Below are 17,770 nucleotides of genomic sequence, written 5' to 3'. Positions count from 1 at the left end.
AACCATTTGGCCAACCCAATATTTATACCGTTTGTGCTCATGTGGACTCATGTGCCATTCCAAAGGGTTAAAAAAAACACAACCCAGGATATCCAAGGTTTTAGGTCTCAGGAACATCCTATTCAGCAAAGTTGAGGTCTGTGTTTATACTACTGTCTTAATGATACTATTCCAATCATTATACTGGTTCGGGGAAAGACAGTGTGCTTAGGTCACACTTTCCAAGGCGGCTCTTCTGCACGTGGACTGAAGCGTTCTTCTTCCTTCTGTAGGGATGACCTCTGCTCTGCATGTTAGGGAAAGCAACCAAGGCTGCTCAGACAGTGGTGGATCTCAGGTAGAGTTTCAAGGAGACCGTCATATGACATTCTAAAATAGCTGAGAGGTCTTACTTGTATTAAAGTATTTTCCTTACTAGTTTTTAGTGGAAATGGTATACTGAAGGCATATACATGATGGTCAGTAGTTTGAACCAAAAAAAAAAAAAAAATATATATATATATATTTAAATAATATCTTTAAAATATTTCAAATTTTTATTAAATATTTTTATTCAGTTTTAAGATCACAGTTAAAGTACTTTAGCATGTTATACACATGACTTACATGTGCAATTTTTAGAAATATCAAATTAAGTATAAGATTTTGAAGAAAGAAATTATATAAATGTGTATATTGACTCTTACTACACATACATCTAAGAAAGCAATAATTCTGTTGTACCATTAAGTGGAAATCATTTATTACATGGCATGTTTACACCAACTCTAAAGAGAACCAAGCCAATTTCTGAAAGCAAAAAAATGAGCGATTCGGTCATGCTGAAAACTGTCAACAGACTTAAGATCCGGTGGTCAAATGAAGCTGTGGTTAATTTTTGACAGGTAAGTAAGCAATTCAAACCTGTAAGAAAAGTTCATAATCTGGTATGTGGAATCTCAGGTGGTTTTTATTCCTTTCTGACAAATTCCTGAGAGCAAGACTTGTTTAGTGCTAATGAAATGAGAAAAATGTTGCCAAGCATATGCTGAGCTCCAGATCACAAACCTCCCCTCCCCCAGTTCTGCTGCTAGGAGCTGAGGCACTAACGTGAGGTGGCAGGGGACGTGACCACCCCTCCGGGGCGGCAAAGGAAGGTCACTGTTTGTCTGTGAAACTGTTTGTCTGTGAAACATGCGCCTCTGTGATTTAGGTTAGAGCTTGTGAGGTAAGACTTGCTGTGCGGAGGGAGGGCATGGAGGCATTGAATTAGGTCTGTGTTACTCGGTAACCACTTCTGGCCCAAGTTATTAGAAAATCTTTGGAAAGAGTAGTAATGTTCACAATAACTAGGTTCTGTGCATAAAAATCAATTTAAGGGCAGGATCAATTTTGACCACTGGCTGCAACAAGAAAACAGTGGCCAGCAAAGTTCTAAGCACAAGGTTTCTTTTCAATTATTAGTATAAATCATACCACCACAAATACAATTTGGCCATGAGAGGAAGCTTTTTTGTATGTGTGAAGAAAATGTGTATTTATGCATTTTTAAGGAACGCATGGATGAAGGTGTGTGAGGGGAATCAAGCGGATCTGCCTTGTTTACTCTTTTGTTGCTTCTTTTTCTATCATGTGAGGAAGATGATGTCACCAGTGAAAAGGACAGGATTATGTAATATGGGGTGTACTAAACTTCACTATCGTTTCCAAAATGAAAGTAAAGCAGTCCATCAAATCCTGACTACTTCACCAGACAGATCTGTTAAGATGAACTGAAAACTGTTTCTTTTTTTTATATTGTAAGTATGATGTTAGTCGATCTAAATAAGATACTTTAAAAAAAAAAATCCCCAAACTCCAATAAAAACAAAATCCAAATCTAATTCTTTGGGAATACTTGTATAAATAAAAGCAACACCTAATTAACAATTAGTACACTCTTTACAAGGTGCAAAAACAAGGTCCTATGTGGGGAAGGCTAAATTTTAATTCCCACCTAGCAGTCACTCTGAATACTTTGTAGGTCAAATGTAAAAGCATTGGCTTCTGCTGCCCATTTTCAGCAACACATTGTTCTCTCTGGAGAAGGTGGTTTGCCAGTCTAAACACTGCAGTGGAAAATAGTGGCACTGAAGGTGGAAGCAAAAAAAAGACAAACTTTGGAAACAGGACTTACTGAAATTAACTGTTAAAGCCGAGGTAGCCCATTAGGGTTGGCCTTATCTGAGGGCTCTGTGGAGCACTGCAATCAAAGGTGAGCCTCCTCACAGCATTGCGCACACCCCGACTCTCCCTTTACAAATGATGACTCCAGGCCTTGCATGAATTCCTTTTCCCCGGTGAAGTGGCGCTGTTTCCCCTTTGCTGTATGGATGCCGGCCTCCAGCTGCTGGTCTTCAGGACACAGAGGATTCGTACAGTAGTTAGCAGGCAGCATTGGTCCCACTGCTTCACATTAATGCCAAACGCCAAACTTGGAACAGACTTCCTTGATAACCCCCAGCCCTCACCCCGTGCTGCATAAACAAAACATGTCATTCGGTTTTCAGCTTACTCCTAGTGCTGTTATCGATTTACAATTTGCTTGAGATTTTACATAGGTGCAAACATTTCCATATGATGAGCCAAAGACTACAGAGTGCAAACAAAATTTTCTAGGACTCAGTCAGGGTAGCATCTGACTTGGTAAGAGAACGACGGGGATTAAACAAGTTGGATTCTGAATAAACAGACTAGTTCAAATGCTCCTTTTTGTTCATAGTGTTCCATCACTTTTTTCCTCTGCAGCAGTTTTAATGGCAGGAACTAGAATAACAGTGATAACATGGGGATGAGTTCAACATGGGTTTGAGGGGGCATTGGTAGAAAGCTCATCTGATGGAATTAAATAAATATATTTCCAATACTTGAGGGGAAAAGACTGTCAGGATTATGAGAGTATGACATATCCTTTATAAAAAAGGGGGCTTTAATTAATTAGCAACTTTGATCTAAAATCTGGGAACTAACTTAATTTGGGGTTAAGAACCTGTATCTTCAATGTAGCTGTAGGACATTTTTCTTTTTCCTTATCTCAGTATAGTTATCCAAACAAATAAAAACTTAAAAAGGATGTCTTACAGTATTTTCTTTCTTTCCACCCAGCTTCTTGGAGCTGTAGCTTCAGTTACTATTATATACTCTACACACTTCAAAATTACATAGGAAAATACCCAGAATAACTAAATAAATAAAAGGCTAAAGAAAACTGGAACAGTACTGCGTCTCCATCTGAGACTGATCATCCACTTCCAGCATTACAGAGAAGGGCTAGGACAATTTTTTTTTGTTTTTCAGAAGATTTATATACAGGTTTGAATCCAGAAATTAAGGTTAAAAGCATAAATATTGATAATTTCAACTAGATTCAGAATGGTTTCAGAAAGATATGATACAACAATTTAGAATAAAACAAAGCAGAAGAGCATCATATTTTGGTTTGCTTGAGATATACATAAGGTGCAACAACTTTTTCTCGAGGATGCTTGTGGGACAAATGTTAGTGTAGATGGTGTTTGCTGGCAGATTAAGGTACACACCATAGCAATATGATTTTCCAAAATAAAAAAGAATGCAAGAAGTGAAATGAAAATGATAAATGGGGGGAGGGTTACTACATGTTGGTCTGAAATACTTGTGCTAACAAATGTTATTACCTGAAAACACCAACACCCTTCTCCAGTGGATTCAGGGCATGAGAAAAGCACTATTATTGAAATCAAGACTTTGCTCAGAGAAACAACAAGGCGAGTGTCTAGAGGACTATAAAGCTTTGCAGGATTTCTGCTACTCTCAGTGCCTAACCGCTTAAAAATTAAGCATTTCTACAAAAAGTTTTTTTTTAAAGTATCTGAAAACAGTCATATCCAGTAGGTTGCCCTCCACCCCCACCCCAGCCTAAGGGAAAAGCCACTGAGGTTTAGGAAAAGCAGATCAAGTAAGATATATTAATCACATAGAAAAAAGTAATCATTTGTTTCGCTTCTTTTTAAAAAAAGGTCCCATGAATATACAGCAATCTCTTAAGGAACTCTAGTGAAATGTAATCGGAGGACTGGAAGGAAGGAGGGGGCTCTGGCAAAAATAGATCTATTCTAACGTGTTCTAGAGAATAATAAGTTAGTACCATTGTCAAGGTGCATGTTCTGCACCAAAAATTTTTTGATTTTTAATTGTTTTTGGATTTTAGCTAATAATTTTTACATCACTGCTAGCAAGTGGGCCAAAGACTCCAACAGCCACCAACACTAGGACCCAGCAATTTTTAAACATTTACTTTGTGTTTTGAAATTTAGAAAATATTAATAAAACAGCATCATAGTAAAAACATTATGCTAAAATCTGGGGCTGCTCACCTGATTTATGTCTATGTGAATGGGGTTAAGTTTTTAATCTCTGATTAACCTTACTTTCTACTTCCATCTCCCTCCATGTTCACAAAGAATATGTATTTTTGAGGACACCATTCCAAAGTTCTGCTGCCCTCTTTAACTGCTTTAAAGAAAAACCCCCATTCTCTCTATCCTTTTTCAATTCTGTTAGTATGGTGTACATATTTTCCAGCACCGAAACTGAAGTAGTATCTACAACCGTGAAAAGCTAAACCTAGTCAGTACTAATAGAGTCATTTTTTGTATGGCTATTAGGTCAAATTACGATTAGAAAAAAAAGTCTTCATTACATTTCAGTCAAGTATAAATAAGAAAGCTAGATAAAACCTTGTAAACGGTCACCATTTAGAGAGCTAATTCAAAAGCTTCAAACTCGAACTAACACTATCAAAATTCCGCCAGTTTGAAAACCAATAAAAATTATTGCTGGAATCCAATAATTAAAATTTGGTAGTTTGTGCTGTGATGCAAGAGTGGGGAAATACTTTGTGCTATGGAACAAATACCCTGTAAAATGTGTAGCCGCCGACTAATTCTGATTTATCACTTTGCATCTGTTGCTAAGAAACAAGACACTGTGAACGTCAGGCGGTGGAGTCAATATGCTGGATGTTCTAAGCCAGTTAATCCACTTGGCACTGGCATATGTATGGTTGGTTTTCTGTTCAAAAGCAACAAAACACAAAAAAGAAGCAGGAAACTTGCAGGTGGATCTATGACTGCGAGTCCCACTGTGGTCAGGCACACCTCCCTCACCATTTAACTCAATACCTCCGTAATCACAAAAACTCAAAATGGCTCTAAAAACCTGCTGTGCCAATTAGGCTGTGCATAGCAATTGCTACCCGTCCAGTCTGTCTGGGATGGATGTAAAAGGTCTGTAGCTCAAAGTCCACATGAGGTGAGTGTCTTCAATGTGTTCAGAATAGTGAAGTTAATACTAAGGTCACTTCTGAATAATAGTTTTTTTTTTTGTTTGTCTGTATGAACGATCCATTGGTTACTCAGACCCCTGTGTAGAAAATAAAAAGAATCCTCAAGGCATGAAAACATTTGTAATCTGCAGGACTTTTCCCCTGTCTGGGAAAATATTTGCCACAATTTGCCCCAAGCAAATTCTTCTTGGTCACTCAAGGCTAAGAAAAAAAAAAAAATTCAGCTTGCAAGAATTGTAATTTTTTTTTCCTCTCTTTCTCTTTTTGCCAGCAAACTACCACTCTGGTGGCAAATATAAAAGTGCAGGATATAGGGACCACGAGGCCGAGCATACACCGCTAACAATGGTACATCTGCCTGCCCCTGCTGCTTGGGAGTCTTTGAACAGGCATTTTAATATTATTCTACAATATAAATGTAGGTATAACCTATTATATAAACCATCTTAGAACTTAAATCTCCATGTACAAAAAAGACTAGGAATATCTAATAATAACTAGTGCAGTGCGTCAGTTTTTGCTTTTTTTGTTGTTTTTTTGTTTTTGTTTTGAAAGAATAACTAGGTAATATATGAAACTAGTTTCACACTCTCTGGTTGGTAAAAGAGATGCTGGATGAGCTACAGTAAAGGCAGCCTTTTACCAAGTTACCACCTGTTACCATCAAAAGCCTTCAATAGAAAGCAAAGCTCTAGATCATCCTGTTTCTGCTCAGTATCAGACAGATCACATCACCCTCAAAGATTCTGGGTTCTGAGAGAACAAAACTGGCCCAGGGTGCCAACTTCTGCTTCAAGTGAATCTGGGCCATGGAGGGCAACAAGCACTTGTTTGCAGTCTATTTTCCACCACATGGACTCACTAGCATCCCTCGGTAAAGACAAGGCTAGGGTAGTAGGTAAAGCACAATGTTTTACAATTAAAGGGCGCTTCACTGGTCAGCGCAGGAAATAAGTACAGGAGCCTGTGGCATTTCTTTTGGCTGTCCATCATGGGTGAGTGGAGTTGACCTCTGACCTCTGTAAAACAAGAGGAAAAGAGAGAAATCACTTATTGAGAGTATGTTATTAGAAATAAGAGAGGATGATGAATGACCAACAAATGCTTTCCAATATATCTTGTTTAACAGATGCTACTGCTATACTACTTATGCCTTTTAATTAAAACGGCTTTAAAGCATCTTTATGTTTCTTTTTTAAGGGTTTCTTATCTCAATTCCTCTCACACAACTCAACAACACTCTCTGCCCTCAAATAAGCACCTCTGCTATGTAGAGATAAAACCCGAGGCACCAACAAATTTGGGGAAATTACCTAAGAAGTAGAAAACTTTCAGTCAAGGGTGATGGTTTCAGGATGGCAATGTTCCTTTGGATCTTCTTATACTAAAAAAGAACACATTCCTTTCCTTGACTTGACCAAGGGGGAGGCTATCCTATACTAACTGATAACCTTCAGACTCATTTCTTGATATACAATAATAGGCCCAATTTCAAAATTTAAGGCCAATAAAAGGGTCGGCCTCTGCAAAGAGAGGTGAACTGTGACTGAAAAATGAATGAAAAGAAAACAGTGATGCTCTCCTCATGAAAGAGAAGTCTCAAAGGCATATGGAGGGAGAGTGTACAGGGAAGAAGGGGAGGACCAACTCTGAATTTCAGTGTGTGAGAAAATTCAGTCATCTTGAGCCAAAATCTATACATATGGAGAAAGAACTCTAGACAAGACGTTAAAAATTCATGGAAATGCTTATCATTTGGATTGGATCTACATCAAATAGTTTATTTTTATTTTTTTTAATGAGTAGGAAGAAAAATGCCACTTGCTTCATGGTTATAAGAACATTTCTTGGTAGAGTCTACAGAGCCTCTCATTCTAAAAAGACAGGATGGGGCACATCTGTGACATTTCCTAACAGGCTTCTCGAGCCTCAGTAAGGCAGATGCACCGCTGAAAATACGGGGGCATGCAGCAATGTCTTCACTGGATTGACCACTTTAATACAGTATCTTTAGCTTATGCGAAATAAGAGGAGCAATTTTAAAATTCAAACTGTGTCTCTCCATAACTATATCCAAGTTTCTTTCTCTTGGTGCACAAAAAAGAAAATTAATATAGATATCTATAAATGCAACATTTTGGGATTTCAGAATCTAATGATCAGTTATCTTAAGATATAGGAATTTTTTAGAAAAACAAAACGTGTTATAATCAAACCTCTGGATTAATCTGTTTATTCATGTGGGGATGCTTAAGAACCAACTGTTCAATATGTCCAACTCTTTGTTCAAGAAAGATGAAATTAAAATGGTATTTACTTTTAAGATTGAATATGTAACAATATTACAAAAGCCAAAAATATTTTAATAAGTATTGGAAAAGGCAACATACAAAGAAAAAAAGTGAAAGATGAAGAGTACAGTAAAAAAAAAAAAGACATCAAGGGGGAGAGAGAAATTGGGTTGATAGCCCAGCTTGTGTGTGCACGTGCACGCTCAGTCGCTCAGTCATGTCCGATTCTTTGTGACCCCATGGACTGTAGATTCCCAGGCTCCTCTGTCCATGGAATATTCCAGGCAAGAATACTGGAGTGGTTTGCCATTTCCTACTCCAGGGCATCTTCCTGACCCAGGGATCAAACCCACATCTCCCCCATCTCCTGCATGGGCAAGCAGATTCTTGACTACTGAGCCCAAGTAGAGGTATGATGTGGCTGCCACCAAGAGGTGGCTCCAGTTCCCAGGGGCAGGTCAAGTGACATTCCTCAGGACTCTCTAGGACAGGACGGATGCTTGCATAAGCAGCATTCTTGAGCAAATGCTAAGACACAGGGATTCAAAGACTTGGATTCAGATCCTGACTTGGTTTAGCTGTGTGCTGTTGGCGAGTTAATTAACTGCCTGTACCATCATTCAAATGTAACTAAAAAAGATGCACCTGGCAGAGCTAATTTTAAGAATAAATTTAATGAGCTTCTGTTCTTATAAAATTTCTAGTAAATAAATAGGCTCTCAACAAAGGTTAATTTCAATTTCCTACTTCCTGTGGTTTATAAAACTGTTTGTCTATGTTGGGTTTCTGAACCCAATATTAAGATTTCTTGTGACAAGAATGCAAGTAATATATATTTACCCCTAACTCTGTGGACCACCTTTTAAATTATGAACTAGGTGATCCTGAAGCAATAATTAATTAATGTGCAACCCAGGTACAATTACGTTAAGCCTGTCCATGGAGGGAAGGCTGGTAACTCTGCTTTAACAGGTAAGGGCTAGAGTTACAACTAACATTCCCCAGGAGGAGCTAGCTGTCTTTCTGGATGTTAAGAACACTAACCATTTGTTATGTTGATAGTGAAAACTCTAATAAGCAATATTATTCTTTCCAATGGGATGTGTTAAACAAAAAAGAAGAACTTCTACTCAAATCATTTTTTCCTGTGCCTCTTAGATAACTTGGGTAGTCACTCATTCATTTGACCATATGTCCAGTCATTCCTGATGTAACAGGAACTAAGGAAGTTGTGTACATGGAGAATAAAACTGGTGCTTTGCTTTCAAAGTGCAATGGAAGGAAGCAGACATCAAACAATAACTACAGCCCTGAGTGGCAACTGATCTAAGAGGGGTGTGTACAGAGACTGTGCAGGACTTCAGAGGAAGACTGAGACGAGGACAAAGGACAGACAGACTGAAGGAGGAGCAGCAGTTCACTGGGAAGGAGGATGTGCAAAGGCAAGAAGTGGGCTTATGTGGATGGGAGTAAGCAACTGCACATGAACACAGGGCAGCAAGGGAGGTAGAGGTGGGAGTGGAAAGGCTGCCGCTTTCTGCTGCACCGCAAGCCATGGGGGCAGGGGTGGGGGTGTGTAGGTTAACAGTGCAGAGGTGTGACCTGTCATGGCCCAGCAAGGGTGACTGTGTGGTCGCTCTTCCTGAGCTCTGAATTATGACCCCCCCGCCACTGAATTCTTATATGACCTCTTATTTCCACAATTTATGAGGGCACTTAATAACACGCAGGCACATATTTAATTCTTTGGGCATGCATTATGAGTTTGTCCTCTGTGCTCAACTGTGAAACGCCACAAGCAGAGAAATGTCTGTGTGTTATCCCCCTCAGAGACCTGAGCAGATTTTAACAATGCCTGTCACCATTCACTTGCTATTAGGCACTTGCAGTGTACACATGAAAAGGAATTTGACTTCTTGGAAATGTCTAGAGGCTATTTGTGAGGAAGTACTAGAACTGTAATATGATAGGTAAGAGCAAGACACAAAGAAAACTTTCATCAGGGACTCCTAAACCTGCAGAATCCACCTGCAATGCAGGAGATTGATTCCTGGGTTGGGAAGATCCACTGGAGAAGGGAAAGGTTACCCACTCCAGTATTCTGGCCTGGAGAATTCCATGGACTATATGGGGTCGCAAAGAGTTGGACATGACTGAGCAACTTTCCTAAACCTGGATATGAAAGATGAAAGAGAATGATGCCTGACCATTGTGGGTGGGTAAAGAAGTTGGGCTGGATTTCAAGCACTTTTGGGATGAAGACTGAAAACCTAAGAAAGGAACTCATCTGCGGGTAATCCATTTTGAATAAAAATATGAAATACCTGAATTTACAAAAGACTTTCTTACCTTCCCAAATGTTCCATTAAATAGCAGAACACTCAATTATATACTTAGAACTTGATAACTTTCTGTGGGGCTTTACTGAGTTCAGAAGGCTTTCACATCTGATCTCGTCTGATTCCTTACAACTGTGTGATTCTTTGGGGATATCATTATGCTAAATGGAGGATGAGAAAACTGAGGCCCAGAGAAATGAATGACTAATAAACACAGGTTGCTTAAGATAAATTCAGGCCTTGTGCCTGCCATGAGTCAGATGGTGAGATGCTCTTTTTCCCAAACCACACATTTCTCTTCCGCTGGAACCACTGACGCCATCCTCAGTGGGGGTGTTGCCATATGCTAGGCCTGGGACACTAGATTTATTCTATAGTACATCTCTATGAAAGGAGAACCACTTACAGCCATTGCACAGAAGAAAAAACAGAGGACAGAGAAGTGAATGCTCTTGCTCAAGGTCTTCCTTACAGTTTTCAGCTGACAGACGCTGCACTCAAACCCAGGTCTGAGACTTGCCTCTAAAACTCCAATGATTAGATAATACTGCTGCTCTCTGCTCTCTCAGGACTCTTCAGAAATGAAGCTTAGTCACAGAATAAACTATATTCAAAGTAAAATTCTTGGCTGGCGTACTCCCTTATATTTTCCTGCACGGCTAAATAGAAACACGTGGTAAACAATAGTCTCCCGAACCCCAGTCATTGTGGAAAGTATCACCAATCACATCAGAAGGGATGAGCTGGGTTTGCATGTTATGGTCTCCACCCATGTTCTGTGAAAGGGGTAAAGCTGAACGGGACCCCCAGGCCTCAGGGCAGCGAGGCTTCCCACCGCTAACCTGTGCACGTTCTCCATGGCGGCCACTTCGGCCAGTGCGGCAAGGCTGAAGAAGGCGGACACGGCCGGCATCTCTGGGGTGCTGCTCCGCGTCTCTGCGGCCTCCCTATTGTGTGAGCATTCATCACTGCAGCCTGTCTCAGTCACCTTAGGGAGACTCCTCTGCAGTTGTTCCCTTGGTTTGTCATCTGCATCGGAAGGGAAATTCATCATGAGAGAGGATCGCTCTGTTTTCTTCGGAGAAGGGACACAGAAAACTCAGTGCCAGACAATGTGAAATGAGCTAATATGCTTTCCTGCTCACTTCTGTCATCCATGGAATATTAAGGCTGTTACAGAATCTCTTCTTCCATGGGAATAAAACTTTTATTGAGCTCAGCTGCAACCACAAGCAGCATTATGCCCTGAAGCCGAGCAGAGGAGCTGTGTTTTATCCAAGGTCAAAGAATAGGTCAGTCTTGGACAGAGAGGGGAAAAATGGGCCTTGGTCAGAGTAAAACCCAAGGGACTTCTGCACAGGGGCCAAGGAATGCTGTAAAATGGCCCTGCAAAACTCAACTGACCAAATACTCTGATGACGCCACAGCACACCTACTACGCATGCTGAGTTACCAATACTTAGAATGGCCTAACTAATCCCAGTGAGATCCTACACTGTTTGTTTTGAAGACCTTCTGCAAGGGAGACAAAGGGCCTTCTGGTATTTGTGAAGAGGTGGCTGAAATGCTATACCAATACACGGGCTGGAAATGATTGCACTTCATTATGCAGCCCTTACACATGAGGAGGAGGGGGAGGAATCCTCATCATTTTTCAAAAAACAGCTTACCTACAGAAAGTAACTGATAAAGGCTGTAAATGTCATATATTAGAACATGACAGTGCTATATGCTTTTCCACATAAAAGGGAATGTTTTCTAAAAACCTTTCACTCCTCCTACAAGCAAAACAGAAGCTATAACAACTTAAACAATATGAAAATGACAGAACAGAATCCAGAATGGATAAGGAAGGAGAGCAGAGCTTCTAGGCTAATTATCAGGAAAACTAGATTCTAGTCCTTACCCTACACTTAGTAGTTCAATATATTCTGAAACAAAATTCAACCTCTGTGAGCTTCACTTCCTATATAACAGTAGAACTAGGGGTCTTTAACATGCTTTAAGGTTTAACAATCTACATATGTAAAACACAAGTGCACAAAATCCACTAAGTGACTTCTAATTTCTATCTTACCATACAATGAGTCCACCAACTGGATTAACCTAAATCAGATATTTATAAATATCACCCTCAAAGATCATTCACTTAAAATTTTTTTTTAAGTGAATTTTTTTTTAAGGTCCATTCCTATGGGCCTTTGACCTTTTTCTGGAAACTGGATCGGGGGAGAGGAGGGAACACCTCCTTCAGCACTGATAGAATGAGATGCTGGAGGCACTGAAAGGCAGAATGGCAATGGCTAACACCACTAATGCTCTGCTGGTGGAGCACCCCAAGACGTGAGGGGGAAGCACAGTGTCACTCTCGACACCATTCCTTAACCTGGGTCCCTCGAGGCAATTCCCACAGAGGCCGCCACACGGCAAACAGACCACAGGCCACAAATGAAAATGGAGAAACTCACTGAAAGTTAATATCTGGTTACCGAGTAGCCTAGAGAACCAAGAAATCGAGAAGCATTCTCAGGCTCCTTTCGTGGTCTGAATCAGCTGTATAGGATGTGTGGGATACTTGCTTTCTTAATTCGGGGGTTTACATACCCCATGATCCGGCTTGTAATGACTTAAATAGTGAACCAAGGACTAAGATTCATCCAGTACTTTTAAAAGTCTCAGATCTTTGGGAATTTACATAAGAATCTGTGGTTGTGCAAGCTGAGAAAGACAGGGCAGATAACAGTACTAAAAGCTACCTTTTCTTCCTAGGAACTCTGGATGTGCTCTTGGGAAAAGACCTATGATTTTAACACAGAGACCAGAACATGTATGTTTAGAAGTCTGCAGGAAACCAGTTCTCAAGGAGACCCTGAGAGAGAACCCACAGAGCAGACCTACTTTTCGGGGAGGACCCACAGTTGGCTTAGAGTCACTTTCTGGCCACTGAGGCCATGGTGGCCCCTTGCTTGCTCCGGTCCTTTCTGTCTAAGCACTTCCTTTTCTTACCCAAAGTGCCTCCTGCTGGTGACACCCGGCCATCTGCTGTCCTGACAAGGTGTGTGATCTTGGTTTTCCTTGCTTTTCTCTTTTGGCTGCCCACCAAGGGTTCTTGAGTTGTTGTTGGCTCTGGAGTGTTGGGAATGGATAGGGCATTTTTAACCTTATAAGCAGGCTCTGTGGTGTTTTTGTCTTCTGAAAATATGGCTGCAACAGGACAAACCATATACAGTTACACACAAAAACACAAGTGTTACTTGTAGAAGGAAACATTTCTAAATGTCCGACCCATTTGAACGAGAACTTAAAGTTTTCAAAGTACTGAGGGAAAAAAGAAATATTGACCATAATTTTAAACAAATATTTCTTTAAATATTAAGTACAGAATAGGATACCCTCTGTACCCCCAACAGAATACTGTACTAAGAGGCTAGTGGAGTAACATTTTCTAAGTGTTTGGATCTTGCAGGTTGTGGGGTGGATAAGTGTGTGTAAATATGAATAAACTGTGTCCCAACAGACAAGTCGCACACATGACCACGATCCCTATTTGAGATACTTTTGACCAGCTAGTCTGGAGACTAGTCTACCAGATAAAAGAAGTTTCTTTCCTTCTGCGGATACTGAGGTTAAGTACGTGCTTCTTAAATTTACACTTATATTTGTTTTCAACCTCCAGGTTGGACTGATGAGAAAAGAAATTGTCTGTGAGACCTGATCTTCTTTTATGCATACTGAGTGCATAATAGAAGGACCTGGCAAACACTGATGAAGCTAGCTCGTAATGAAACTCTCCCATTGGCAGAATTCAAGGACAAGATAATGTGCTTTAGGGAGATAATTTAATAAAGTACATGTCAGCGGAATTCCCTGAAATGTTAGTTTCAGGTTTTCTAATTGTAACATCAGCGAATCACTTAATAGCACGCACTTGTATCTTATTAGTCACTGTGTCAAGAGTAAGGAACACATTTGCCACCAAAGACCTTGCTCCCAGTTCAAATGGGTCAGGAATGCTGTGTCTCTTCGTTATTTATTTCCTTAGGAGTCTGTCCCTCTCCCTCCCCCTTTAATTTAAATTAAGACAGGAAGATGCAGATATGAGTACAAAAAGCATTTAGGAGTATTTCTTTGTAGTCAAGTTTCCTGACTGGGAGAAAGAGGCATCTTTCCATTTTTAACTGTCCAATCTCTTAAGACAGTTCTAGAAACTGTTTTTGACAAAAAGAAGGGGAGTGTGGGTCAGGAAATCAACTTGGAGGGCATCTGCAGGTGCTTATTAAAAGGTGGATAAGAAGGCAGACATTGGAAATAACACAGTATATGTAATGTAGAAAGACAAGCTAAAATAAAAGGAACACAGCACAAGAAATAACTCAAGGTGTGAAAAAATGCATTTATTGATATAAATACTTATATAGGCTTCATTTAAAAATTTTAATGTAGCCCCCTAATGGGTTTAGGTGCAGCCTTGAGAAAGGAGGCTACAAATCAGTAACAATTTTGCCCTTAAGCATTTGAAACCAGGCTTCCTATTCCAAACAAGTGGGATATCATTTCAATCACATCAAGAGAAACAATGTAAAAAGCAGAAATCATATCATGATTTGTGGCTTGGTCTTGCTATATTATTGCATAATAGACATCTGTGTGTGGACAGGCTTAAGATAACAGTTACTTAAAAACAAACAAACAAACAAAAACTATTTGGCAATGCTCCCAAACATCTTTTCAAGCAAGTAATTAAAAATTAGGAAGAAGGCTCCTTTTAAATTATAGATCTGATCAGGTCAGTTGTGGAATATTGATACTTTGCAGTTAGCTTCACATAGGCCAGTGGTGGTATATATGCATTAAAAAAAATTTTTTTTTTAGTTTAAACTTCAATGAAAACTACCAGCAAAATAAAAAGATAATTTGGTCAGAAACACTCCAAAAGTGTTTCATGACTCTGCATTAGCCCTGAAATTCAAGCCTCCTATATAAAGAAGCCAAAATCTGAGTTTACAATAACGTCATTGGATATTCATAAGCTTCAAAGTCTAGTTTCTTATCTAGGCCGATCAGTTGTCCCTTCTGACTACAAGGGGAAACTTGTGATCTCTGGTATGATCACTGGATTACAGATAGACCTTCCAGACAAAGCATTAACCTCTGCTCTCTTTTTCTTCCTCTTCCCAGAAAAATCTAGAACTTGTGGAGATAAGGGTGTAGCAGGATTCCAAAGATGAAGGGTGCATTAAATCCAAATTACTGCTTGTATAAGAAAAGAATCAAAAAGGTCAGAGAAAAGGCATGGACACCAGAAAAGGGCTAAGAGGGTTGGGAAAGATGACCTGGTTTCTATGGCAACAATAGGGGGCTAATGGAAATATCAGTCCCTGAAGATTCTATTCTTGACTTTTTAATTTACTAACTGTGGGACCAGGGGTCTCAGTTTCCTCATGTAAAGATGGAAGCTGGATGAGACTACCTCTCATCCAGCCTGAAACTTCTTTTCATTTTGCCACACAGCCTAGAATCAAGGTCCTGGCGGTGTTTTCTCCAGTCAGCTCCGGTGTCTCAAGGCTGTGGGAGAGCCTTGACTGTGGGACTCCCTTGACTGTCAGCTTTTTGTTTTCAGTGAGACTTCAGATATTTTAACTTCTTTCCAGTGGTTACTCATTTTCCTATATGTTTCCAGAAGAAGCCAAGGGTATGGGTGCAAAGGGTTTGCAAATGGGAGGTGAATCAGGCCTTAAAGGCAATGGGACCGGGGGATGCTCAGACACCAGCAGCCAAGGAGCCGCGGGGTCAAAGGCAGGTGGCCAACAAGATACCAGTAGACCATGGGGTCACAGGGATTGGGAGGCTGGGAAATAGTAAAGGAATGAATCAGGCTGTAGGCAAGTGAAAGATGAAAAAAAGGAGAACGCCCTAGAAGTTCTCATAAATCACTGCAAAGGAGGCAATGCCACCTCTCCAGACGCTGTCTTCTCTAAACCACTGTCAGATCGAAAAGTAATCACAGGGCCTGTAGACCATCCACACTGGAAAAAGGCATCTGGGACTTCCCTGGTGGTCCAGTGGTTAAGAATCTGCCCTCTAATGCAAGGGATGTGGGTTCTATCCCTGGTCGGGAACTAGATCCTACAGGCCATGGGGCAACTAAGTCCATGTGCTGCAACTTGAGAGGCCCAAGGGCTGCAATGAAGAGCTCACAGGCCAGTTAAGACCCAACACAGGCAAATTAGAAAATTTTTTTAAAAAAGAAAAAACTTCAATATAAAAAAAAAAGGCATGTAATGTGATCTTCCTGTAGCTAAGAGGAAAAGGGCAGAGTGAGTCTGTCCCATGCTCTGACCCATGGGTGACCCCTAGAACATCTTGTCTTATCTGGTGGCCTAGACCGATGACAGTCTTCAGGGTCAGTGCTCAGGGAGAACCCTTTCCTAACACAGAAGAATTGGGGAAAGCAGGTAAAGCTAAGTCAAAGACGTACAGCTGAACTTTGAACAACACAAGTTTGAAATACACAGGTCCTCTTGTAAGTGGATATTTTTACATTAATACATACTACAGTACTATGTAGCCCACGGCTGGTTTAATCTGCAGATGCAAAACTGCTTATACGCAGGGCCTAGAGGGCTAGCTGTAAAGTTACACATGAATTTCTGACTGAAGGGGTGAAGTGGGGGGTGAAATGACTGTTCAAGAGTCAACTACAGCTGTTTGAGACAGAACAGTAGATCTGAGTCCAGCAACATTAACAAAGAGAAACTATTTTTATCATCCTCTCCAACTAGCTGGTTAAAGGATCTCAGGCAGGAACCCTGAACACATGTAGAAATTGTGGTCTACTGGGACACAATTTATCTAGATTTACATACACTGTCCTCCCCACCAACCTGCAAGATTCAAAACAAAGGCTTAGTGGTGCAAGAAAATTAATCAACAGAAACCTCAATTAAACAGTCACGAGACCAGAAGGGGGAGCTCTCAAGCCTTGTGATGATAGTAGAGCCCAACAGGAAGAAAGACCTTTCTTCTTTCCTGGCTGGGACTCATACAATGAAAAGCCACACACTTGATTTACCATAGCCCTCCCAATCCCAGTTTCTTTCCCCCTCTATAAAACTCTCCTTCCTTTGACATATCGGGGCTTGCACACCATGGTTGCACACCCCAAAGTTAAATTCTCTGCTGATCCAGAATATACTCATCTTTGCTGCAGAAATAACTGGCAGTCTGTTAGTTTCAGGTCAACAGTGGTGAGAAACAGGAAATGAAAAAAGCTTAGGGGAACAGCCCAAAGACCTGTACCAAGACAGCAAGATTGCTCCTTTCCCCTGCCCCTCCCCCTCCCCCTGCGCTAAACTAATGGAAATGTGAGAAAAGGAAGGTTTTGTCCTCTAAAAACAAATTAGTCATTTTCTCTTTGGGCTTGTAACTGAACACACAAACCTACCCAAGCACTGCAAAACAAGTCCACAGAGCTGCTTTTTATACTCCATAATAATCATAATACACTTTGAGCATATCATGTGAGAGTGATAATGTGAGCTGATTCCTGGAGTAACATTAGGAATGTGGCAATAAGAGACTGTCTTGTTTTCCAAACTCTGCTCCCAAAATGTAGAGTCAGTTTTTTGGTGAAGGAGCATCGCACTTGTACTGTTACCCCAGGAGGCCATTAAAATGCTCCAGAGTCATTAATTCACATGCCAATTACAGGAGTCACACTTGCACTGAAATTATTATAGCCAAATCTGGACTCTCACGGCCATGGGTTAATCTCCCATGAGCTGAAAATGCAGTCA

General features: G+C 40.4%; 1 protein-coding gene across 17 annotated transcripts in view; it reads right to left on the bottom strand.

Moving 5' to 3' along the window:
- Positions 1 to 526: 526 nt before the first annotated feature.
- BBX (BBX high mobility group box domain containing) overlaps positions 527 to 17,770 on the bottom strand; it is a 297,925-nt gene continuing 280,681 nt past the window's right edge. For 15 of the 17 annotated variants that reach the window (XM_019975203.2, XM_019975120.2, XM_019975460.2 and 12 more), the window contains 3 exons: positions 12,981 to 13,178; positions 10,817 to 11,003; positions 527 to 6,363 (listed from right to left, as the gene is read on the bottom strand). In XM_019975203.2, the coding sequence (XP_019830762.2) occupies positions 6,276 to 6,363; positions 10,817 to 11,003; positions 12,981 to 13,178 (473 nt within the window). In that variant the 3' untranslated portion in view covers positions 527 to 6,275. The remainder of the gene's footprint in view (positions 6,364 to 10,816; positions 11,004 to 12,980; positions 13,179 to 17,770) is intronic. The other 2 variants (XM_070787339.1, XM_070787367.1) reach the window with 1 other exon arrangement.

The sequence above is a fragment of the Bos indicus genome, chromosome 1 (assembly GCF_029378745.1).
Source record: "Bos indicus isolate NIAB-ARS_2022 breed Sahiwal x Tharparkar chromosome 1, NIAB-ARS_B.indTharparkar_mat_pri_1.0, whole genome shotgun sequence".
In the NCBI taxonomy this organism is placed as follows: Eukaryota; Metazoa; Chordata; class Mammalia; order Artiodactyla; family Bovidae; genus Bos; species Bos indicus.
This window is presented reverse-complemented; position numbering and strand designations above follow the sequence as displayed.